Source organism: Cyrtonyx montezumae, unplaced genomic scaffold (genome assembly GCF_038088225.1).
Source record: "Cyrtonyx montezumae isolate F1298 unplaced genomic scaffold, pur_monq_1.0 scaffold_10, whole genome shotgun sequence".
NCBI classification, from domain to species: Eukaryota; Metazoa; Chordata; class Aves; order Galliformes; family Odontophoridae; genus Cyrtonyx; species Cyrtonyx montezumae.
Window position 1 is genome coordinate 32,841,697 of NW_027071826.1, and position 24,803 is coordinate 32,866,499.

The 24,803-nt window shown below is 37.6% G+C and overlaps 1 protein-coding gene across 1 annotated transcript in view; it reads left to right on the forward strand.

The window, feature by feature from the left end:
* Positions 1–284: 284 nt before the first annotated feature.
* The window catches only part of TTBK2 (tau tubulin kinase 2), a 74,181-nt gene continuing 49,662 nt past the window's right edge, over positions 285–24,803 (forward strand). Inside the window, exons 1-2 of the mRNA XM_065754734.1 lie at positions 285–333; positions 21,099–21,258. Coding sequence (XP_065610806.1) covers positions 21,190–21,258 — 69 coding nt within the window. The 5' untranslated portion in view covers positions 285–333; positions 21,099–21,189. The remainder of the gene's footprint in view (positions 334–21,098; positions 21,259–24,803) is intronic.

Consider the following 24,803-nt stretch of genomic DNA (forward strand, 5'->3'; position numbering starts at 1 on the left):
GCCGCGGCGCGCGGGTTAAGGCCCGCGGGACGGGCTGCCGGTTGCCCGTAACCCCCTGAGCGGCCCTCAGCGCCGCGCGCAGCCGTTACCCCTCCCAACGGGCGGGCCGGCTCCCGCCCGGCTCCGCAGTCGCCATAGAGACCGCGCCGCACGCTATGGGGCGGAGGCTGGGCCGGGGGCCGCCGCTCTAGCCCTCCCTCCCTCCCTCCCCCCCGCCCCGCTCGGCTTCGCTGCCCGTAGGCCATCTTCACATCGGCGGGCGGCACCGGGCTCCGCGGGTACCTGCAGGGACGCTGTGCCCGAGGATCCGTCGCCGCCTCGGCCCCATTCCAGGTGAGGAGCCGCGGCGCTGCCTCGCGCCCCCCCGGGGCTGCGGAGCCGTTAGCGGCGCCGTCGGTACGTGAGTACGGCTCCGCCTGGCTAGGCCGCGGGTGTGCTCGCTAGGGTAATAGTAAACATACGGGCTGCGTAGGGGCGGCGTTGGGGGGGGGGGCAAAGTAAAGCTTTCGTGCTGCTTGTGGTCACAGTCTTTTGAGAAGCACCAGCAGTATTCATAATTAATACGGAATGGGTTGTAGAAAATGGGCTATAAAATAGCCTGTAGTAGCTCTCTTAGGTTGGGCGTGCAGAACCAGTTGAATTTCAGATGAATTATTCAGAGCTGGTATGGTGTATTGATGGGAAGGCTGAGAACCCCCAGTCGTGTTCGACTTTAAGTGCAGAATCGGTTTCCATGTTGTGGTTCTGGATGAAAAAAACACCCCCAATGAGAATTCTTAATAATTCTCCGTAGTCAGTGCCGTGCCTCAGTGTATGTCAGATGGTTTCAGCTGCTGTATCTAAGCAAACAAAAGGTGAAAGCCTGCTTTGCTGCTCGTTGAGTTTTGGAAATGTTTGGGGTGCCTCTTAAAGGTATAAACTCATGGCACAAATGTATCTACCGCTTCCATTCTGAGTTAATGTCGTAGAGTGCTTCCTTGTGATGATCCCTCTGCTTTACAGCGTGAGCTATGTTTAAACAGGATTACAACTTTCTTGTCTTTACAAATGAGAAGGGTGCTTATTGACGTTCATGTGGTCTGTAAGAAAATCTGACTGCAGCAATGCATTTCCTCATCTGTGAAAAGTTGTTTTGAAAATGAAGATACTGCAGTTATAAAAATGCAAAGGTGAAATAAATTCTCTGATGCTTTGCTCTTCTTTGATATATGTTGGATGTATTATTGTGCTCTTAAAATCCGGCGTCCTTTTATATGTTTTATTTTGGAAGTGTGAGGGGTTAAAATGAGAAGAGCAGTGTGGGAGGATGGAGCATCGAGATGCTGCTCAGGCTCGGCGTGGTCGTGGCACTACTTCTGCATGCGGCACTTTCTTTTACCTCTGACATCATAAATTCCAGAGTGTTTTTTCCCAGAGTAACTGATTGAATCAAGAAATATTTTGAGGGTGTAATAAAAAAAGTAAAGGATGAGTGATTTTTTTTCTCCAGTTAGAAACTGATTTCTAATTGACAAGCTTCTGCTGATTCTCCATGTATAGATACCTATGTAAAACACTTGGTTGGCAGGTGAATTTGTACTATATAGCATGTTAATATTACTCCTGTGCTTTCTGTTGCAGCTGAGACTCGTTTATCTGGTGAAAATGAATTGATGCTCTGTAACAGGAAACACAGTTTCTGTGTTTCTCAGTGTTTTGTGTTGCGCCTCTCTCCTGCTCTGTTAAACCCTGACACAAGCCTTTGTGTTTGGCTAGAGGGGAGGAGAAACAGCTGCCACCTTTGCGTAAGACACTGATTGTGGTCCTTCTCGGTCTCTCAGGGATGCATCAAACGCCATGCAGCCCCTGTCCTTCCTCCCTCTGCTTACCTCAAAAGGCACTCTGCTCGTGGCAGGGAAACCTGAGCTTCGGTGCATTGATCTCGTGGATCAATGTGTTGCGCCATGCACCTAAGAGAAAGGTCTGGCAGGCTAATTGCTCGGGTAGGGATGTGCACAAGTTTAAACATGCACAATTGACTAAATATGAGCTGTACGTTAAGGGGTCCAACAGATCGTGTTTTGTTTAAAAATTACTTACCATCCACTTGGTTTGTTGTCAGTGATGGGGATGAAAGAAGCTTTTTCAAATGTGTGAGCTGTTACGTTTTTCTTTAACAAGCTAACATTTAGGCTGCTTGAATGGGAATTAATACATTCATACATAACTTGAAATTATTTGGGACAGCTGTGAGAGTACAAGTAAATGAGGTAGTTCAACTTACTGCTTTTTCACACCAACAGACTGTTTTAATGGTTGTGTTATATTCTACCTGAAGTATTACTGGGATAAAAGTGGGTTTCCCTGCCTATTTTGGAAACACTGAATACTGTGTAACACTGCTGTTATCACCTATATCCTTCACAACTCCTTATTTGAAAACATCAGCCATTCTTTTACTTATCCTTCATAACTTTAGTATATTTATTGGTGTCTTTTTTTTTTTCCCAACAGTGATAGCTGTTATTTCTTATATTGACTTACACGTTGCTTATTTTGAAGCCTAAGAAAATAAGGAGAATATAATGTGACCTTGTGACCCTGTGTCTCTTTATTGTGTTGAATATCTTTTTCTCTGTTTTGAGAAGTCCTGCAGCCATGTCTTCAATCACTTACTCTTTGAATCTATTTTTCAGTTGATGGAGAAAAGTCTTTGAAAACTTTTAAGGAGTTTTTTAGAGAGAAGAGAATGATTGAATGTGGGAGGAAGGAGGGAAAGGATAGCAGAATGGGAGACTTAAGACATCTGTAGCATTTTTATCTGTTGTCGGGGCTTCGGTAAATTGGTTCATTAGTACACTGAGGCATGCTTTCTTTGTCTTGTACTTCGTGGTTGATTCTGTAATGAAAAGCATTGCTTAAATGCTTTTCAAAATGCTATTTTATGCTGTTGCTTTGTCTCTGAAGAGATTAATCAATTACTGAGAATTAAGTTATTTACACTTACGAAAAAAGTCCACGTGATAATTCTTGCTTTCAGAGAAATGTGTGTACATACATAAGTTGCTTTGCCTTGAGTATGACTGTAGCCAGAGGAGGAGGGGGCTTCCTGTTCTTCTATGGGTGAAGTTGAGGACAGAAGGCAGATTTTGCAATACACGGCCATCTTATTTATGAAGAAAGGGTAAAATACACTGAACCTGTTTTGAGAGCATTTAAAAGACGTGAAGTTGTTTTAATGTGAAGCCCCTTTCTTATTTCTGAATGTTCAAAGGAATTCATTAGCTGATGCAGAGACGAGTTATTATTGGAAGCTAAAATGGGCTTTCAAGCTGGTTTCAGTGGACTTGTCTACACTTGGAGAAGGTTTTGCCTTGTGTAGTTGGTGTGTTCATGGAGCTTGGGAACTGTCTCCAGTCAGCAGCTGCTTATTGACTCTGCTCTCTATCACATCCCAAAGAATTTTCAGACAGTGTTTGTTGCGTTTTTCATGCTGCCTCTCGGTATGTTCAAGTTGAACAACATTTCTAGCAAAAGTTATTTGATACAATGTTCTGCAGAGAAGTAGTCGAACTGGATTGCTTTGTTCGGTGTACCAGCAGGTTGTGTGTTTGTTGCAGCTGTTAAGTTTACTGCACCAGCAATGCTTCAGATGCTACTCTTGTTTAGCAGTATGGCTTCTGAGCAAATTAAGTGCATCTGTTTAGCTTCGGTGTTGACTAATTAAAAAAAAGAAACAAAAAATGAAACGAGGAGATGATCTGTAGATCTGTAAATAGAACATGCGTCTCTTCAGCATACAGTGTTCTTCTTAGAACACTGGTACCATTATTTGTTGTAAACAGCATTATGTCCAATTATTTACAATCTCAAAATGGTTTATTATTTCCCTGTTTTTCTGCTTGTCAGCATTCTACTGACAACATGCACTGCCAGACAGTTGAAGCTGTATTAAAAGAGGAATGTCTGTGCTATTCCTTGAATTTCATTGAACTCTCTGCCTTTATATGTGATGCTTTGACTTTCTGTTTCCAGTAGTCTGTAAAATCAAGGTATTATTCCTGAAAAAGAGTCGGCCTCAAAGAAACTGGCCTGTGGTACCCCCAGAGCTGAAGGAGTGGAATTGCTATTGGATCAGGATTCTGTTTCAGTATAACATTTATCTACTGTTGTGTAAAGCTCCAGGGATTATTGTGATGATCGTGATGATTTGGGTGAAATGATATTTCTACAGTTTTCAGTAAGATGGTATTTCCACTGGGGAATACTGTGGAACATTTCATCTGGATGGAGCAAACTCATGAAAGAATCATAAGACAGTTCCATGTGAAGAAAGTGTTTATTGGTCTTGTGGGAGAAATGCGCTAGCTAACCCAGACAGTTTTTGTCTTGACTAAGCAAGAACTAAGAAATTCCTAAACTAAGGAGCAAATTTGAGTCTCCCACAGTAAAGCAGATGCATATAGGATAGAAACTCCATCATTTACTGTTTGGTGCTTGACATTTATTTATAGACTTACATACATACGAACACAATTTTCATGTGTTAGCTTCTGCAGGTGAAATTGCAGATTATTGTTGAACCAAACAGTTGGCTGCTGTTTGAAAGGAGAAGAATACATCTTCTGCCTGTGCCCTTTCTAGAGCCCGTTGATCTGTGAGCTGTGCCTATACAACTCATAGACTTGACAGTGAATAATTCTAAGAAGAGAGCTGTTTATATTGCTTTTTTTTCCCTGAGATAAGTTTGTAACTTTTATTAGGTCAAACTGTTCAGTGCAGCTTCACTCTGAATAGCTAGCTGAGGGAAGCAGTCATAACCAGATCCTTTCTAGTGCAGCAGGCTAGCTGCTAGGTTGGTGGCTTCTGCCTATTGTTGACTCAGGGAGAAGGCAAGAATAGGAGGAACAGCATTTCATCTGGAAGTCTGTTATGTTCTACTTCCTTTCCTATTGATTAGGAACAGGAAACTTGGACTAGTTGTTTCATTTGGTCTGGACACTTCTTATTGTTCTTACATATTTCATTAGTTATGATCCTAGGATACTTTGTTTATTTGACTTTTCTTCCATAATAATCTTGAATGACTGCACTCTCCTTTCCTTGATGAATCAGTTTTCCCCTGACCTCCCTCTTCAAGACTTTTGGATCTGGATAGTTTTGCATGTTTGGCAGCTAGTTAAAGTCTGAGCTTGCACTTTAACTCTTCTGATGCGTAAAAAAATAATATCACGTTTCAGGTTCTCTTGGTTCATATGTTCACAATACATAAATGTACTAATTGTGCTTTTTTATTCTGTGATCTCTTGACTGTGAAAATATACTTTCCTGTCCTAGAGTTGTCTCAACATACTAAATTTACATAGGATAGTTATAATTCTCTAATGAAATATACTTAAGCTTCTGACTATTAGTATTTTCTGTGTCAGAAAGTGGGTCTGTTGTGATTGCTTACGTTTAAGCAACTTTTATTTGATAACCTAAAGGCATTGAATGTCATGGTTTTCCTACTCAATGCGTATTCTCCAATGCTTTAGTAGCTGTTTTCTGCCCTTTTTCTTGATGTGTGAACACCAAAACTGTGTGTAGTGCTCCAGCAGCAATTGTAACGCTAGCAAGTAGAGAGCTGCTATGATATCTCAAAGTATTTATTTGCCTACTCATCCGTGGTTGTCAGAGCCTTACTGCCACAGTAGATGCATCTAATTAGGAGTGACTGATTCTCTTTATCATGTCAGATGATGTTTCCATGTGTTCTTTGCTCCCTGATGTGTAATGTCCTCTTTTATCTGAGTTGGAGCACGTGCAGTTTGATTGCAGCACATTAAATGGCTGATGTAGTTTGCGCTATGCTGCTTCCTCTTCTCGGGTTCAGCTACAGACCTTGGAAATTGTTTTTCCTAAACATTTGATAAAAAAGGTGCGAAGTAAGTGATTGACTGATTCCCGCAGGGACTAATTAGAGCTGCATTAGTTCAGTTAACTTTGTTATATTGTGGGACCTGTTCTTTATCGTGGTCTACTCATTTTTCTGCTGTTTTAGTTTCTTAAAAGCAGACTTCTGTTTGGGACCCGGCTGTCGTAAAGAGGAGCCATTGCTGTATGGTCTTTAAAGGCCAAAGCTGTAACGTTATCATTCAAAATGTACTTTGGTAAGGACGTCAGTCGAATGGCAGTGTTGTCTTTCGCTTATTCCTTACGCTTCGATGATCGGCAGTACCTCGGTTTGTCCCGTAGCCGGAACCCCGCGGGTGGCGGCAGTTCCCCGCGTGGAGCTGTCCTTGGTGCTGAGCGCCGCCCCGGCCGGGCCCTGCGCCCGTCGCCCGCTCCTGGTGGTCCGAGGCCGCGCCGACCGACTCCTGCTTCCGCTCCGCGTTCTGCCCTTGGACCTCCGCAGCAAACTTTCATGCCTACGCCCTGCTGTAGGTGAGGTTTCCCCGGAAGCACTGCTTCTAGCTTTCTCACATTCATGGTCAGAAGCAGATTCCTTGCGGTTGAAATTACACTGTAGGTTTTTATGCCAACCTTGAGAAAGGGAGATAAACCCATGCAGTTCTATTAGTGCTGCTATAATGTGGAACTTGAGCAATCACAGTCCCTCAGAACGAATAGATAGTTGTATTATTTTTTGCCCTCTATACACTATAAGCAACTTTCAGCTTATTACAGACATTTTAAAATATATTTTCATCTTTTTTCCACTAACCACTGTATTTTCCCTTTCTCCCCACACCACTCTTTTCTTTTTCACCTACTTCAAACGTGATTACTAATGGCACCGTTTCCAGTGCTTACTATGCTACACATAACCTTTCCCTCCCCCAGCACTCAAATGAAACTTAGAAAAATGCACCTGAGACTTTCTTTCCTTGTGTTGCTCCCATCACCAGCTGCCTCTGCTTGACAAACTTTCAGTAGACAGATTGTCCTTTGGTCAGATTTGTCAGCTGACAACAGCTGACAAATGGATTAAATAAATGTACTTCTGCCCTGATCCCCTTCCCCTGCATATTAGCCTTGCAGGGTTTTTAATATTTAATAATGTGGTAAAAGCCTAGTTCTCCTAGCGCAAGAAGTTCTGTGTCAGCAGAAGCATCTGATTACTTACCTAGCAAATGCTGTAGAAATCTCTTCATCATTCTTCCTTGTTAATAGGCAGTGCCAGACCAAAATTAGATATATTCAGCACATATACATTCTGGGCAAAAAATGTTTTAATCCAGTGGTAAGAACGAATTAAAAACCAAACAAAAACAGCAGTCTGTCTTTATGTAGGTTTTGAATTTAATGCCTTTCCAGTGGAAATGTAGCAAAATTAAGATGACAATTTAGATTAAGTTCAGAGATTCATTATGAAATTATGTTGAGAAATAACCCACTGAAAGTGTTTAGAAAAGTGAAAATAATGTTAAGACACTTGACTATTATATCAATTCTGGCAAGAAAATTATCAACTTTACATTGTAGATTATTTGTAGATGGTGCCATATGGCTTCCACGTTTTATGGTAGTTGTTTCTGGCTGTTCATGAGAGGGTTTTTTTTATTATTATTATTTCTATTTGTTGTTGTTGTTGTTCTGTGGTGGTGTGTGGTTTCTTTGTTTTTGTTTTTTTTCTTTCTCCCCCTAAATTAAACACATTATTGGAAATGCCTTAAGTCAGCATCAAGTAGATACAAAAGTCACAGTTCTGGGGAAGCTTTTTTTTACCCTTGCTTCTCTTGATGGTCTTCAGCAGCCTAAAATTTTCTAGTAGTGTCACTTGTATAAAAATGATTGTTTATGTAACTGCTATGTGAGGTAACAAACTTTCATTCAGAAGTTGCTTTTTTTGAGTTCCAAGAGTGACTTAGTTGTACTTGGCCTTTGGTTTGTGCGAATGCATTGCATGAGTTTCATTGCTAAAAGTCTGGCCTTGACATTAAATGCATTAAATGAACTTGAGGTTAAGAGACATGTATTAATGTGTTGGTTCTCTGCATCCAACCAGCAAAATTAATCAGATGTAATGATGAGAAGCATTTCCTTATTGGAAAATCCCAGATACTGGGATGAAAAAATCCCTTGTCTAATCAATATCTTTCTTCAACCATCCATAGTCTTTTTTTTTTTTTTCACATTGAACTTTGTGTGTAACAAGTCATGTGCTAGCATAATAGGCAGAGACGATGGCCTTCTTAGGGTTGGTGTAAGATTCACTCAGTGTGAATTGTTTGGCTTCTGATGCAGAATAAAGGACTGGAAAATTTGCAAGTAATAATGAACTCATGGATAAGACAGATTTGCTGTCTTTAAGTAACTGATGTGTGGATGTCTTCTGTGATCCTCACAGCTATGGAAAAGTTCACCCATCCACGATCACCAGTATTGAATCACACTGTACTTAAAAACTCTATTGGCTCAGTTTTGTGCACGTGTAATTTTCTCAACTGACTGAGGAGCATTTATTTTCATTGGAAAGCACCATTAGGTGTGTGAGAAGTAGGCAAAACATTAGAGATAATAGTAATATCACAATTGTGTTGTTTATTTATTTAAAAGATTGCTATGCTTATATGTTTTAGCATGTTTTTTGTTTAAAAATAAATCCAATTGCAGATTCCATAAGTTTTTTGTTGCTTTAAAGATGATTCTAGATCTTCAAATTAATATATTGGGAAGAATATTAGAGTGAAGGAAAAATAAATGTACTACATAAAGCAAGGCTTTTAGGTGAGTTAGGGAGAAGGAAAGTAAATTGCTGGCAGCAGTGTTGTCCAACTAATTTAACACTGGCATTGCTTTTCTTTACTTGTAAACACAGGTCCTTTAAACTAGCACTGCCAGCTTGAAAGCACTTCCACCCAATCCTTGCCTATAGGAGGAGTTGTATAGCCACATTGTAGTTTGAATTAGGGAACTAAATCTATCTTGAAACTAATATCTTCTGTGAATCTCCAATTTTAAGAAAGTTTTAGACTATTGCTGCTGAAATTTGCAATTAGAACCTCTCTGTCACATGGTACAGCTTGCAAGAAAAACACACATTGGGAAAATTTCTAGGATGATTCTCTTTTTATTAATCTAAAAAGCTATTGTAATTCAAGTAGCAGTGCTTATCATTAGAGGATGATATCGTATGAATGATGTTAAGTGGTTTTGTTAGTGCTGCAGTTTGTAACATTTGAGTGTCTTTTACTGTAACTGCTTATTCTGTGTATAGGTAAGGATAATTTACAATTTTACTTCAAAGGATTTTAGCAAAAGCAGTATTGTAAGAGAATATCTGATTTAAAAAACAAACAAAAGAGAATATAAATGTGGTTATAGCCACATATCCTAAGGAACATTGATGAATGAATGTAACCAAAAGTGAGTTGTGTTCAATAGCCTGTGAGTGGTTTGATCTCTGCTATGTTTAAAAATGCTCCAAGCTATATTTCCTTTGATCTCTCTTTGTTCATTTTTTAATGAAAGTTAATATTTAGTAAAAGATGCATGGAAACTCACTTTTAAGAGTTATTACTCATTACTTTATAAAATACCTATTGTAATAGATTTTAGCGAATCGCAAACTTCCTCTTTGTTAAGGGTAACAAATTTTAAAAGGAGTATTGCTCTTCAGTCATAAGTGAAAAAACATGAGCAAATATGAAACGGGGCTGTTGTAGGTGCAAGTTAAGTCAACATAACTTCATTGCTGAAATTGCCCACAGCGTGATTTGATGCACCTTGATTAGAGGTAGAATTCAAGCTCATAATATTAGTTATTAGTATTTGGTTTTTAATGTGTGTGTAAGAAATCTGAATTTGAATGAGAAACGTGATGATGGAGGGCATGGGAAGTGTGTCAGCTGATGGGAGGAGTACTATAAATAGATATATTGAGATTATTATAGACTAAACTCAGTATAGAAGGGGAAGGTGAAATGATGGAACAAATTGTACTTGAAGATCCTGTATGTTTCTTGCATTACATGATTTTTTTTTTCTTTTGCTCCAAGTAATTGCCTTCTGGAAGAGCTAGAAATAAAGAGTTTACTTGAGTTGAAGCTGTTACCTTTCTGTCATGGTTCATATGGTGTCATAGCAGCTGGCATATAGTCAATAGGTTTAAGATTGGGACTTCTTTGAAGCAAAGTAACAATTTGTTATGGGCGAGTATTTAATTCAAATTGCAGCTCATCAATTCAGATAAATTGAATTTATGGAATTACAGGGAACAGAATTTCTCTGTCCTCTCCCCATCTTCCCAGACAATGTATGAATGTCTAGTTGTTTATTTTTTGATAGGAAGTACTTGTACCTTGAGTATTTTATACCATTCAAGTGAACCACAGATATGCAAAAAGCAGAGATGATCTTTGTGTTGTCCTGTTTAATCTGCATTGCTAACATTCAATTTTATTGCTTTTTGACTGTTATTTATCATTAAGTTGCCATCACTTGTAAGTGTGTATCAATATCTTATTTTTGGTTACTAATAATCATTGTATTTTTAATTAAAAGTTATGATTATTTTTTCTGGTGTACATAATTTTACGTTTATCTACACAGATCCTCAACTGCTTTTTCATTCCAAAGTTATTTGGTCACTCAACGTAATATAATATCAATATAAGATCACTCAACAGTTCTTCATAGTTGACTCTTTACTTTCTTACTTTTTTAAAAAACATAAAAAAATCAACCTCCCAGAAAACAAAACCAAAAGCCACTAAACAATGTATTGTCAGCCAACTTTTGTTATCTCAGTTTTAATTCTGCTTTCCAGGTTATCTGTGAAAATGTTGATTTGTGCTGATCGTATGCTGATCCTTGCAGAACTAGTGAGCTCTTTCCTTTGTCTGAGGTGACTAGTTAGTCCTGTTTCATGCCTTTTTAAGGTACTTGTCCTTTTATGCCATGTCTGTTTAGTTTCTAGAAGAAGACAGGTGCTTTTTAGGAATGCAAATGGACATTATTTGGATTGTGCTTACCTGTGTGATTGTTTAAAAAACTCCAAGATTTGGAATATAGCTCTTTGTTTCAACAAAACCTTGTTACCTTCTCAACTATATCCTTTTTATTCCAGTATTCAGTAGTTCTATTCGTCATTATAATATCTACTAATTTGCTGGACACAAATATTGGATTTGCAGGCCTGTGGTTTATTGGATGTCACATGTAACCCTTCTTAAAAATTGGCAATATATTTGCCATGCTGTAATCCTTGTATGCTTGTGCAGTTACAAGTGAAATCTTTTGTGTCATCATAAATAGGGAAGTGATATAACTTGAGTTTCTTTCAAACTTTGGTGCATATGATCTGACACCGGTGACGTTACTTTTCATTTTATGTATTCCCTATTCCTTTCAATTTTAGGCAAGTTTTCTGATGAGTTTCCTAAAGGGACATTTTTCTTGGGTAGTTTCTCATTTTCTTTCATTGTCAACCCTGATGCAAAGTCACTTAGTTTCTCTATTGCAGTCCTACTTTCCTACTTTCTTTGAACGTACATCTTCTACCCTGACTATTTATTGTTCCTACATATTTTCTGCTGAGCTTTACCATCTGGGGATTTTTTTAATTAGTTTTAATGTATTTTATTTATTCCTCAGTCTATTTTGCTTATACTCTTTTGCACCTCCTGCAACAATCCACTTTTTAAAATTACTTACTTTTTTTTTTCGCTTAAGAGTTCTCCTAATCTACTGCTTATGTGTGTAGGCTTGCTTTTGACTTCCTTCAAGTCTGTCCTAATTGATATTTTATGCTCTGCTCTGTGCTTCCTACTTGGTCCATGTTAGAGAGACTGCTTAGTTTGCAAGACTAAAATAAAACTAAAATGGGAGTTAAGTTCAGGCAGTCTTTGAAGTATGTGACTGTGAAGTATGTCACATGCTAAATAACAATCTTCTTGAAGGAAAATTGTGTTTAAATATCCAAGAAATCCATTCCAAAATATGAAAGCAGAGCTATTAGTGATCCAGATGGAAGATCATGAGTCAGGTTTTTATATATGATTAATTTGTGCAACAATATTTTTTTCAGTGGAACTTGAATTAAAAATGTAAATATTGATCTTAAGTGATGACTCATCAGCCTAAAAATAATAGTTCTTTGTGCTGTGCTGTACTGTGTATTCACAGATGATCTAGAAAAGGTGCAAGTAGTGAAGTGACAGTCTGATGATAAAAGGGCAGTGTGAATAGTAAAACTGTAGACAGGCATGGAAGAACTGCAGAAAGATGTTGCAACTTTGAGGTAATGATAGATGAAAATTATTGCAAAGGCATACATGGAAAAATAGTTCTGAAATGTACACAGTAATAGGCTGACGTCTCTGGAGTGAAGTCTTCCAGGCTTTCTGAAAATAGTGGATCAGTGCCTGAGAATGTCTCATAGGTCTCAAAGGCTGTGGTAGGTCTAGCAAAAGTACACAGGGAGGGGAGAAACAAATCAACGGGTAAAAGAATAAATAACTGAAGAGAGACACAAGGGGAATATTCCAGCAAGCTATTCCCTGATTAGGTCTAAAAATGGAACAGGGAACAATTGCAAACTCTACCTTCCAGTACAAAGGTTAGCAAACCTCAGACATAAGTAAGAGAAGATAAATTGAAAACAAATATGTTCTTGAAATAAACTGTAGGTTACTTGCAGTGGTGTTATGGATGCTAAAATCTTTCATGGATTCAGAAAATACACAATCAATTTAGAGCTGGAACATCGTAAGTATCATCTTTGGCTCAAAAAGAGGTTTTTTTATCCCAGCTTTTTATATCCTCTGAAAGTATCCTGGGAAAGTATGATTATATACTTTCTACATCCCTGTTTCTTCCCTCTGCATATGCTGTTGGCAGCAGTCACAGACAGGAGATTGGGACGAATGGATCTTTTATCTAACTCATCTGTCTGCTCTCATGATTAGCTGTCCATGCTATCTACTTTTCTGCTGTCTAAACTAATTTTAGGTTAAGTATCTACTACAAATTGCATTCATGTTTTTTGGATTTGTCCCAGCTTTGAGTACCTTTGCCAAAGGTCCATTTGGGTTTCTGTCTCCCATTACAAACCAGTCGTTGCTTGAAGACATGGTGAAAGCCTCCTTCAAGCCAAGTCATGTTGTTGACTCTAACACTTGTTCCGTAGAAGATCCTGGCCTGAATGATTTTCACAACCAGATTCGTGATTTTATCCTTGTTGCTACTCATCTCCTTTGTTTTCATGGACTGTCCTTTGTGATGCAGATAGTGCCTGAGCCCATGTGATCTTTGGGGACTATCCTGTGAATGAGGCACTACATGGCACTATAGAGAGTCTCCAAAGCCACTTTAGACTGAGAATATAGTGATACCATGTGCAGTTCTGCTGTCAATATGCCATTGTGTGTATATTTCAGTGACCTTAGTTCCACCTTCCTCTGGCATAGCCAAGCACCAAGCCATTTCCAACCTCTCGTGTCCTTCAGCAATGCATTTCCTCATTGAGTTCAAAGCCCTGAGATTTTGGTAGACCTGCACTGCATAGGCACACTCAGATGCCATCTTCCCAACAGCTAGGCACTTTTGGAGTAGTTTTGTGTGGTTTAGCAGTTACTGACTTGATTTCATGCATCCTTAAAAAGGAGAGCTACTCTCTTCAGGTATTTAAGGAGTTGACATTACTATGTATACACAGCCAGTACCCACTTTTTATCACAACGATGCTGCATGTTCAGAATTAAGCACTCCTAAAGTAAGGATACCAAGAAATTAGACGTGACAGATAAAAAGATAGAGATTCCTCTGTTTTCTTCTGTTCTCCTTCAATTAAACTTTACTTGATTGGATTAAATATTGAGAAATTAATGGCTTTTTGTTGCATATATCCCATTGCACCTTTCTTGAACAGTCCTTAGCAGCAGCTTTTTTTTTCCCTCTGTTAACTGTTACCTATCTGCTGCCACGAGTTGGTAAGCTATGAAAGAAGTTTTTCAGACCAGTGTTTTGTATGCCTTGCTGCCTTCTGTAGCTGTGCTTTGTTTGCCAACGCTGGGTACTTATATTTCCCAACTAAGAAAGTTGATTTAGCAGATAATAGAGGTAGATTGTATCAGTGAATAGGGCAATAGTTTTGAGCATCTTAAAAGATCAATTTCTGTAATTGCTTGGTACAAACATTAGTGCTATTGGTGGTAATGATCCCAAAAAGCTAACCAACTATTCCAACATTTCATAATGCTGGAAGCAAGAATTTTTATTTGCTGATATATTCAGACTATAAATAGGTTGATATTACATTACTATGTTGCTGTTTAAAATAATTGCTCGATTTCAAGCAGTCATTTTATCAGCATTCAAAACCACAGTGCACTATCGCTTAACTCTTTTAAAAACTTTCTAAAAATTTTACTGCCAAACTAATCACTATAATACTGTATAAAGTATTTGCAGAATTAACTTGCTTTCTGTGTGCTTAAAAACATTTTTACATCATGTCAGAGTTCAGGGAGACAGTTTCATTGAAGAAAGCTTCTATGACAAATAAAATAAATTCTTGTAGTAGAAAAAATACTGTTCCAGTTCTATTTTTGCTTTGCTGTAAGTACCGTAACACTTATAGTGAATCTAAGTCACAGGAATACAGCTTTATTTTTAACAAACGGTCCCTTTAATATTTTTAAATGAAATTTAAGGTAATAAATAATGCATGTCTTTTTTTTCCCTCAAACTCACTCTGATTTGTGAGAATACTGATAATATTGTGTCATTTGTTATGAAATTAACTTCTCCAAAGGATCAGGTTCCCACTTCTTCAATGTTAAAGGCTTTCCTTCATAGGTTGCAGTTCAGCAACTGGTTTGAGCTGAAAGCAGCACAGAAATAGTCCAGTCCCTGTGCCCCACATTTACCTTCTACTCTTTCCCTTTGTTTGACATAAGTCTTTGTGCAATTATGTGACAAAACAAATTAGTAAATTCAACTGAAAAATACCATGGCAAAAATAATCATGGCTGCATGACCTAAACTTTCTGTTTTTCTGTGTGGGAAATTGCATCCTTTATTCAGTAGAGGAGACAGGGCTTTATCGGCTTTCCCTGTCACACAGCTGTCCAGAACTTCCTGTCATTGTAAGGATCTTTTATTTTTGTTGGTCTAATCAAGCAACATAATGAAGCTTATTTCAGTGCAATTGCTTTAAAGTAAAATTTAATTTTGAAGTTGCTGCCCTTATTTTGGACTTAAAAATGGTTTGTGTGCCTAAAACTTGTATGTTTTTTTTTCTGCCTGTATCAGGCAGTTTAGTTAAAAGATAAAATGCTCACTCTTTCACTCTTTCGCCTTTTTGTTTTGGTTTTTGTTTTATAACATGTTTTGTGCTGGATTCTGTTGCATACTGGAAGTGGTGTGGGAACTTGAAATACTTATTTTTAAAAAAGTCTGTTATCTTGAAACGAAATGCTATATATGTAATTTGTCTTCAAAGTGAAGAAAATACTGCCAGTTTTGTAATAACAACATAGCTGAATACACAGAAGTTGCCAGAAGGAAATCTAGGCTATTTGGCAACAGATCACAAGACAGTTGGGAGCTTTTCACACCTGGAATCTGCAAATGGTAATGAGAGTTTTGATATCAAAAGCATGAGATAGGAAAACATAACATAGGATTGGTTGTGTATAGTTTTGTGGCTTGTTTTATTTAAAAGCACTTATTCACAACCAACACAGTTGGAAATTTAGGTCCAGGTCTTCAGTTTAGTTTTCTCATTGACCTACCTGCTGAATAATGATTTTCAGTTATGTTAAAGACCCCAACTTCTAATGAAGATATTTAGAAAATAGTTTGTAAGAGTAGAGTAGTTTTCACGTTTGAGTATTCAAATGCACACTTAAAGCATTTATATCTTGCATTCTGAACATGGTTTTAAGCCTTTCTGTGGAAATGGACTTTACTATAAATGCAATGGAATTAAGACCTTTCAAAATGTCCCTTGTTGATTCTTTGTTTTTACAGATTTGTTGAATGTTCCTTTGCTCCTTTAGGTTTTCCTCTGCTCAAAAGTAGAAAGTACAGAAGTGGAAAGCAACTTTGGAAGGCAGCCAGATAGAACTAATAACATAGAAAGTTCTTAATAGCAAAATGCTATTATTTCACAGAAGAGGCTACAGGATATATATATATATACATGTATATACACATATACATATATTCTGTGGAACAGAAGTGATCTTCTGGCTTTACTTGTTTTGTCCTGTGTCTACATTCGGCCAACATGGTACTACTTTCCCATCCTTAGGTTTAGACTTTAACATCTATAAAGGCTGGTCAGCTTAAAGGACTGATTGGCTTCAGGGCTTCAGTTTAGGGTAATCTCTGAAGAAATTCTAATATGCCCAAGCATACATGTATGTGCACATGAATTACATAACATGACAGTCTTTCTGTTCTGAGAGTCAGCTCTTAGAAATGTGACAGGTTTGGGGGGAAGTTTTGCTTTGTCCACCAGTGTGTAATATTTTACTATACTTGGTTGGGTTAAATTCAGTAATTCTTTGGATAGATGATAAGTAGCTAAAAGCAGTTTAAGTGGGTAGAAGAATTTTGAATACTGAGTGCTGTTTGTACAATATTTAATTTTGGTTATGAGCGTCAATTGTCTTTTAACTGTATTATGCTGTGGTCAGTTCCCAGAAAAAGGGAGGCTTATATTGTGGAATGAAGTCCGTGCTTATTATTCCATCTGAATTATTTCATGAACTGTTACCTGGAAATAAATCAGCCAAAGGGCTAATTTGCCTTTAATTGTGGTAATTCTGTTATCCTGCTTATTTACTCTCTTGACGTTGGCTGCCCAGGGAGGTGGCGGAGTCTCCTTCTCTGGAGACATTCAAGACCCACCTGGACGCCTACCTGTGTGACCTGGGCTAGGGAGCTGCTTTGGCAGGGGGTTGGACTCAATGATCTCTAGAGGTCCCTTCCATCCCCTACAGCTCTGTTATTTTGTGATTTTGTGACATAAACTGATCTGATAGTGAAACTGGCGGATACATAATTTCATGAGATGCACTGCCATTAAAGTGGTTGTTGCTGTTTAGGAGAGTAGTAAAGAAAAATTCATTTTGCAGAAAATGGCCTTACTAGCACTTATAGAAATGCACTGTTAAAGGATTCTTCCCTTGAATGAGTAAGGGAAAGCTTGTGCCTTCACTGTACGTCTTTAACTACTCATTTGCCTCAGTGTGACATGGAACATGCTGGAATGCTCTTAAATTGTTTACCAGCATTGTAAAGTCTTCAGCTGCTTTGCTGAAAGCGATAGCTGGCTGTATTTCAATAATATAAATGGAGCTATCTATGTTTTTATGCACTTCTTAGTCATCTCTGGCATTTAGAGTGTCTGAACAATCTGAATTTGAGTCCTCCAAAATTCAGAGACTTTTCAGTTTAAAAGAACACCACCTCCAAAGAATGCATTCATAATGTATCTGTCCAAAAAATCCTTTAAAGGTAGTCCTCTCCAAAAGCCTCTTTCCATATGAATTTTAAGAGGATTGTAGTGTAAGCTGCACATATGAGAGTGTGTCTTCTGTCAAAATATTTACCCAATGTGGTGTGTTAATAATTCTTACCAAATTTTTAGTTTCATTGAGTTAAGGTTACTAGGACACACAGCAAAGCAGTGAATATCAGTGTATAGCAGAATGTGAAGAAAAGCTTTAGAGAAACGCTGTTCTCTCAGCAGTGTCTGAGTGTAAGCATGCAGGTGTGTAGGCATCTGATACAGCTGTTACTTAGCAGAAATGTAGATTGACTTTGGACTTAAATTAGGGAAATAAGACTGTTTGCATAAGCAAACAGAAAATTCATCTTTTCTCCATATTAAGGTTTGGTATGATTGAGTGTAATTCAATGTGAGTATCTAACTGAGAGTTGCTGCCTATACCACAGGAAGAATGTGGAGCAAGGAGAGGCTCCCTCAAAGGAGGTCCAGAGAGAAGACCCGTGGGATAGGAAGGAAGGCTTAATTTAGAGGAGGTTAAAAATGATCTGATCCCTGTGTTTAGATGCTTAAATGAGGTAAAATTAGCGGGGCTGAAACTCAGTTTCCAAAAGTGTGACAAAGTCCTGTGGTAAGAAACTAAAATTAGACAGGTTAAACCTTGAAAGAAAACCAAGTCAGCTCACGGTGAGGGAAGGGACTTGACAGAACAAGTTCCCTGCCCTCCTCTATAACGCCGAGTCTGATGACCAAGTATGTGTACATATGCACCGTGGAGCACGAAGGGCTGCCTGAACAGGTAGAGGTGCTGACAAATTTCAAAATCCTGTGGTCTTGAAATCTAAGTACTTGAATACTCAGACTCCTACATTTGGGGTCTTGGAGAATACAGAAATTGCCCAAATTAACCTCCACAGGTTTGTGAAATTTGTCTTACATAAGTAAAACTGTGCTTGCTATTTTATGTGCACCAGAGTAGTGCTAGATTCTTAAGCTTCAGAAGGTGATTAGCACCTTGCCTTCAGATGCCAGGAGAGAACTTCTGCCTCCAATTCTTTAATGCGTCCTCAGTTTTTGGTGTTTTAAATAGTAGAGATGGTAATGTAGAATAAATTTTCTTGCTTTGCAGTGATATGTGATGGCAAGAGATTTGACAAGGAGTCAATATATTGGAATCAAGAAGAAGAGGCTAAGGGGAGGCCTCATGGTGACTGCTCCTCTCAAGGGGAGTGAATGGGGAGCGAAACAGCATGGAGCAGGCTGGGTATTAGGAAAAGGTTCTTCACCAGCTCCCCACAGCAGTGGGCATGGCCCCCGGTGCTGGAGTTCAAGGAGTGTTTGGACAGTGCCCTCAGACGTAGGGGTTGAACTTTGGGTGGTGATGTGTGGAGTCGGGAACTGGGCTTAGTGATCCTTGTGGGTTGCTTCCAACTCGGGATATTCTCATTCTTTATGAGTAAGATTGAGGAATTGTGAATAAACAAAGGACATTTTTGTCCTGGCTGTGCAGATGTTATATACAGTATTATGGTACTTCTAAAATAATTCTTAAAAATATGGTATGTTTCTGTTGATGTACATACGTATGGTAGCATTGCATTCTGGCTTACTTACTGATGCTGTCATAATGTGCTCAAGAATTCAGGAATCAAGAGCTCTCAGAAGCATTTATTGGAGCTGTGAGTATAAATTGGCATTTGAAATATATATTAAAAAAAGGTATCCAATCAAATACTAGATCAAGGCTCATAGCAGTACTGATACAAAACTAAAACCATTGTTGTCACATATTTAACAAAGCATTTACTTTTTCTACAGATGATGAATTTCACCTGTGCAAAAGCTTTAGCAAAATACTTGTCAAGTTTTGATCTCATTCCAGCCAGATGAATACTCTCCCCACTGCTTTTACTTTTTTTTTTCTTTTTAAATAAGTGCAAGGGGGGGAAATAAAGTAGGAAAGAAAAAGATATAGGAGTAAACACAGTACTTAGTGAAAAACACCACATAATTGAAAAGGGGTGGAAGAGTAAACAAAGATTGAAGCAAATGGAAAAATCACGGAGCATGCTATAAACATGTAATTTTAGAAGTGTTTAATATACTTTTGTCAACTAGTTACTGCTGTTTAATTTACTCTTTAGCTTACTTGGTTCTTGTCTGTGTTATGATAACTCTATCACAAAGGCCAGTAATTTTAGTCAGCGGTTCAGTAATGCAAGGAGTGTTAACTTAAATTACTACAACTTACTTTATAATTCTGACCGTATCTACAGGGGAGAATTTACCAGCAGCAGTAGAATGGAAATTGGTTTACTTCAACTTGATTAAATTCTAGGGTGGACACTTTGACTCAGAATACAAAATCTCAATTTGGTTTCCCTTCATTTGTTTGAATTAAAGCAATTCAAGCTATGTATTTGTAATAATTGTGCTTTCACAGGTATTTAATCCAATCTAACTAATTAGGTACAAATTTAAATCTTCAACTAATTCCGATTAATTTTCCTCCAGAGGTTTCTGTTTTGTTTGGTTCAAATGTAAAATTTACAATTGAAGAAAGAAAGGTGTAAATGAATTAGGAAAAATGAGTATGAAAGAGTATAAATATGGAACAAAAACACACAGCCAAATGTAATTACTGTTGTGTTAAACCCATCTTAGAGTGATTAAGTGGTAGGGGTTTTGTTAGTTTTATTTCTTGTGTTTGGTATTAAACTGAGCATTTCTACATATGAAATGACTTCCTGTGCATTTACATCAGAATGGTTGTACCAGTGTTGTTCAGTATTTGGGTGATGATCCTGGGGAAGGAGGATTTTTCAGTTTTAGCTTATGCTGTTTTGAAAATGATAGAAATAAAACTGAAACAAATAAGTTTTTAAAGAGTCTTATTGAATAAGAAAGCTTCTATCATTGTATCAGTGTAAAAAGCACAGTTCTAGAGAAGCTGGTAGCAAAGAGTTAAAGTAAGCTTTTAAATGATTAGGGTAGTTGATAGTGAAAACCATTGCATGTGGATTAATCTTCCTCCTCCCCCCCAGTATAACACATATATTGCTATACATACGTTTTTGCTTTAGAATTGATTACCAAAAGTAAATGAAAGAATTAAACTGAGATACTCAACAAAAGTTGTTTCAGGGTTTTGGTTTTTTTTTTTTTTGTTTTGTTTTGTTTTGTTTTTGGTGTTTTTATTTTCTTTTGTTATTTATTCCCTGGCATAAACCAGTGAAACTATACTTGCAGACATAATACATAGAGTGTGTGCACTGCATTATAAAACATGGGTAGTTGGTAGACTTTACAATAAATTAAAAATAAATTAAAATTCCAATCTAAGTATCTATTTTAAATTAATTTTTAGGTTAGTATCTTTTTTATATTGTTATTAAATATTACTGTTATTTAGGCCATTATCTACTGAAGTGTTAATTGTTTAGTTGATTAAAAGGTATTATTGGTAAAATAAGAGTGTTTACAATTTGCAGCAGTTTGAAACTTCCTACATGTTCTTATTAATAGATTTAAAAAAAATAAGGAACAATATACTTGGATTTCTTTGCTTGGCTGTAATTCTAACACGAGTCACTATAGGATCCAAAATCCTGGTTAACATACTATGGAGAAATGTGACTGTTTCTTTAATTCATGTTCTGCTCTTATTCTGCAGCCACTGGTTAAATGGAAGCCGCTCCTGGGATCTGGATGGTTTTTACTGACACAGACTTGGCATAGCAGCTCCGTCACATCAGGAGATTGCCATGAGTGGAGGTGGAGAGCAGCCTGACATCCTCACTGTGGGAATCTTAGTCAAAGAAAGATGGAAGGTGGTAAGTATGTCTTCCTGAAATTCTTTTTCATTTTTAAAAATACTCCTGTTGGCATATTGAATCCAGTTAGCTAGTGATTATGTCAGCCATTTTGGAAATCAATCAAGCATCCTATTGAAACTAATCAGATTATTACACTGGTTACTTCTTTTAGAATGTTCTTTCCAGACCTTGCTGCTCTTCCAATTAAAAAGAAATTTTGTTTGTTGTATTGCAGCAATGATATATCCATGTCTGATTTATGTCCCTTTGATTGTGTACCAATATTGGCTTTTTTGGTTAAATTGTTTGTTCCATTTTGGTGTTCATGTTCTTGATTTACATATGGAGAGATAAGGTGTCCATTCTAAACTATTTCTGTTGAGCAAAACAGGTTGAGTTCTTATAGTTGCTTCTCCACACACCTGATCATTTTTGGATGTTGTTACTTGTATATATATTTTTTGTGAAAAAACAAAAACAAAACCACCATCACAAAGAGAAACAAATAAAAAAATGAAAAAATGAACTGTGAACGGACACTGAGCCATTGTTTTTGCAGTATTATTGCTTTGTTTTACTCTCGTGTTTCAATATTTTGTTTTAAACTGTGAAGCTAAACACAGGAGTTGTAGATTCATCATGCATTGCAAATTCAATTAAAGAAAGTATTTTCAACTATCTTGTGCTCATACTTCATTTAAAAATGCAGGAATCTGGTGTTAACTTTGTAGTGTTGCATAAATAGAACCAGAACTACTATCCTTGGAGTATATGCATTTGTAGAATACTTTCTTTTATTGTATCTCAATGTTGCAGCGAAGTAAAAAGTGAAATTATAGTCTCTTGTCATCAGTACAAGGTAGCATTATAAATAAAAAACATAATACTCTCCACAAAACTGTCTTACTATATGCAATAGAAGATGTTTTCTTCCATTTCATGTTTTTTCCTAGCTTATTTTGTGTGATAATATATTTCAACTTGTAGCTTTTTCCAATAAAATAGATGAATGCCAGACATTGTCTGTGAGTAACTTCAATTTCTTAATTTCTGTAGCAAAACGTGAGGATTTCTTAATTACATTTAAGGTGATATTCTTTCTGAAAAAAGGGTTTCATAGTACAGGCTGCCAGTGAGAAAAACAGTATCATGCAAATTTCAGTGATTCTATAATTCTCAACACATATATTTAAATATATTTAATAATATGACATAAAATAATTATTGATGGTTTTTGCTAGTATATCAATTCCTTGTGTAGGAAGATGAGGCAGGGTAAGCCAGTGGACTTGAAGATTTTGTATGAAGGGGCCCTGACCTCTTTTAGTGCTCTCTCTGATTGTTCCTTGTGGAGTTCTCTGATATCCTGCTTTCTCTCTCCATGCTGAAGAATGGCAGCCCTGTGGCGTGGTAGCCGGAGAGTGTTTTATTGCAACCAGTTAGAACATTCTGGAAGTTATACATAGATTTGCAGCTGGTGTAGACTTGAGAATTTTTGCTTTTCGGGATCTTGGTCTTTGTAATAATAAACTCACACCTGGAGTTTTTGGACATGACTGTTTTTTAAAACCGTACTCAAATTTTATTTTGTGTAATATTCTTCATGGTGATTCTAGTTTGGGAAGAAAATATAGACAAGGTATTATAAAAGTTTTTTTCTTCTCAGTGTCACCCTAACTGTTTTAATCAGTGTTGACTCCTGCCTTTGGAGAAGAGGATGCAGAGAATCAGTTTGGGTCAAGAGATTCTGAATGTAAAGATGGGATGTGTGAAACTCATGTACGGAGTGAAAGATTGTGGGTGTGAAAGAGTGCAGCAGCATCCTTGTCAAGGTGGAAAACATTGAGCAGATGTAGCTGGATACCAATATGACTGAATTGGCAACTTCTGTCTTAACGCAAAAGCAAAACGGTTTAGAACAGAAGATGGAAAAGGTGCTGGGCTGCCCAAGAGGAAAATGGAATTTAAGAAAACCAGAGCACAGCCTGCAGTTGAAACTGGGGAGGTAAATGAGAATCAACCAGAAAGGCTTCTATGGGAATGTTGGCAGCAAAAAGAAGACCAAGAGAAGTGCAAACTCATTGCTGAATTTCGTGTGACCTAGTGACAAAGGAGGTGAAAAATTATTTTTCTGGCATCAAAGAGCAGTTCATTAGTGCCTGGAATTAATGTGTGCCATGATTATTGGGTGTATGTTAATGATTCTGGTGTACTTCATCCGAGGACAGAAATTGATTTGTTTATTAATGTGGTTGCTTGTTTGTTTATTTTAGCTCACAAGCATAAAAAAAGCCATTCCAAGGCAGTCTTGTTCAATCTGGCCATTTCTTAAAGCTGATAAATTGAAATAACATGATTAACTGCTCTAAGTCTGTAAAAGTGACAAGGGTGACTGTGTCATCTCTATCCTTTTTCACCTTTCCACCATGCATTTTCACTGCCCCCGCTGTACTTAGATGAGTGCTTGTGCTGAAAATGGAAATCTGTGTCTAGCTGTTTGAACCTAGTTCCTTAGCTCAGTGCTCAGGAAGATAGAGAGGCATTACCAGCCCAAGAAGTAGTGGCTTAATATGGCCAAATTAGTCAAGAACTACATCTCTCAGAGATACATGTACATACAGATGTACAACCCACCTGGACACCTACCTGTGGAACCTGGTCAAGGGAGCCTGCTTTGGCAGGGAGGTTGAACTAGATGATTGCTAGAGGTCCCTTCCAACCCCTACAGTTCTGTGATTCTGTGAAATGCCTTTATGTGTAGTCCCATTAAACATGCTATTGTTTCCAATGTTTATATGACATCTCTTTCCACTCTGCAGGGACTAACAGTCATTGCACAGTTATATCTAGATTCCTCGCTAATCAGTACCTTAAACAAATAATGCCTGAAGACATTGGCTTACTCAGAATTTGTGATACTCTGTACTTAAACTTGTTAATTTTTAAAAATAAGCAGGTTTAGGAGCAACAAGCTTAAGCCTATGTTGGTAGTGTGCTTGTTTTAGTGCATCAGAGAAAGTTTAGAGGCTGACCGAGAGGAGATTGAATTTGCCAATAGCTAGTGTGCTTAACAGAAAGAGGTGATCACCTCAGTTTGCAATCAGCAGATGTTGCAATAGAAGCAGATATGTAGGGGTGAGTTAGTTATGAAGTCTTAATGTAGAGTGCTGTCTATACAATACACCTTTTTATAGGTGACATTGAGAGACCAGAAGTGAAAATTGGTGGGTGGTATCTTGGTCCATGTTTTCTTGATATTAAAAATACTGAAATAAGACCTGCATATAATGGTTAAAAAACATTGAAATCATGAAATGCGTGATGAAAAACATTGAAATCATGAAATGCGTGATGAATTACGGAGTATTGTTATAATCATACAGAATAAAAATTCCATGTGATATGATTTGCAAGAAAATGAGTAGGCTATCTTTTAAGAAGCTTTTTCCTTCTGAGATACATGGCTGTCTGGATTAGGAGACATTGGATCAATTTTTAGAATTAGCAGGTTGCTGATCTCTTGATCTCTAGACTGTTTAGACAACATTTAATATACTGTAGTC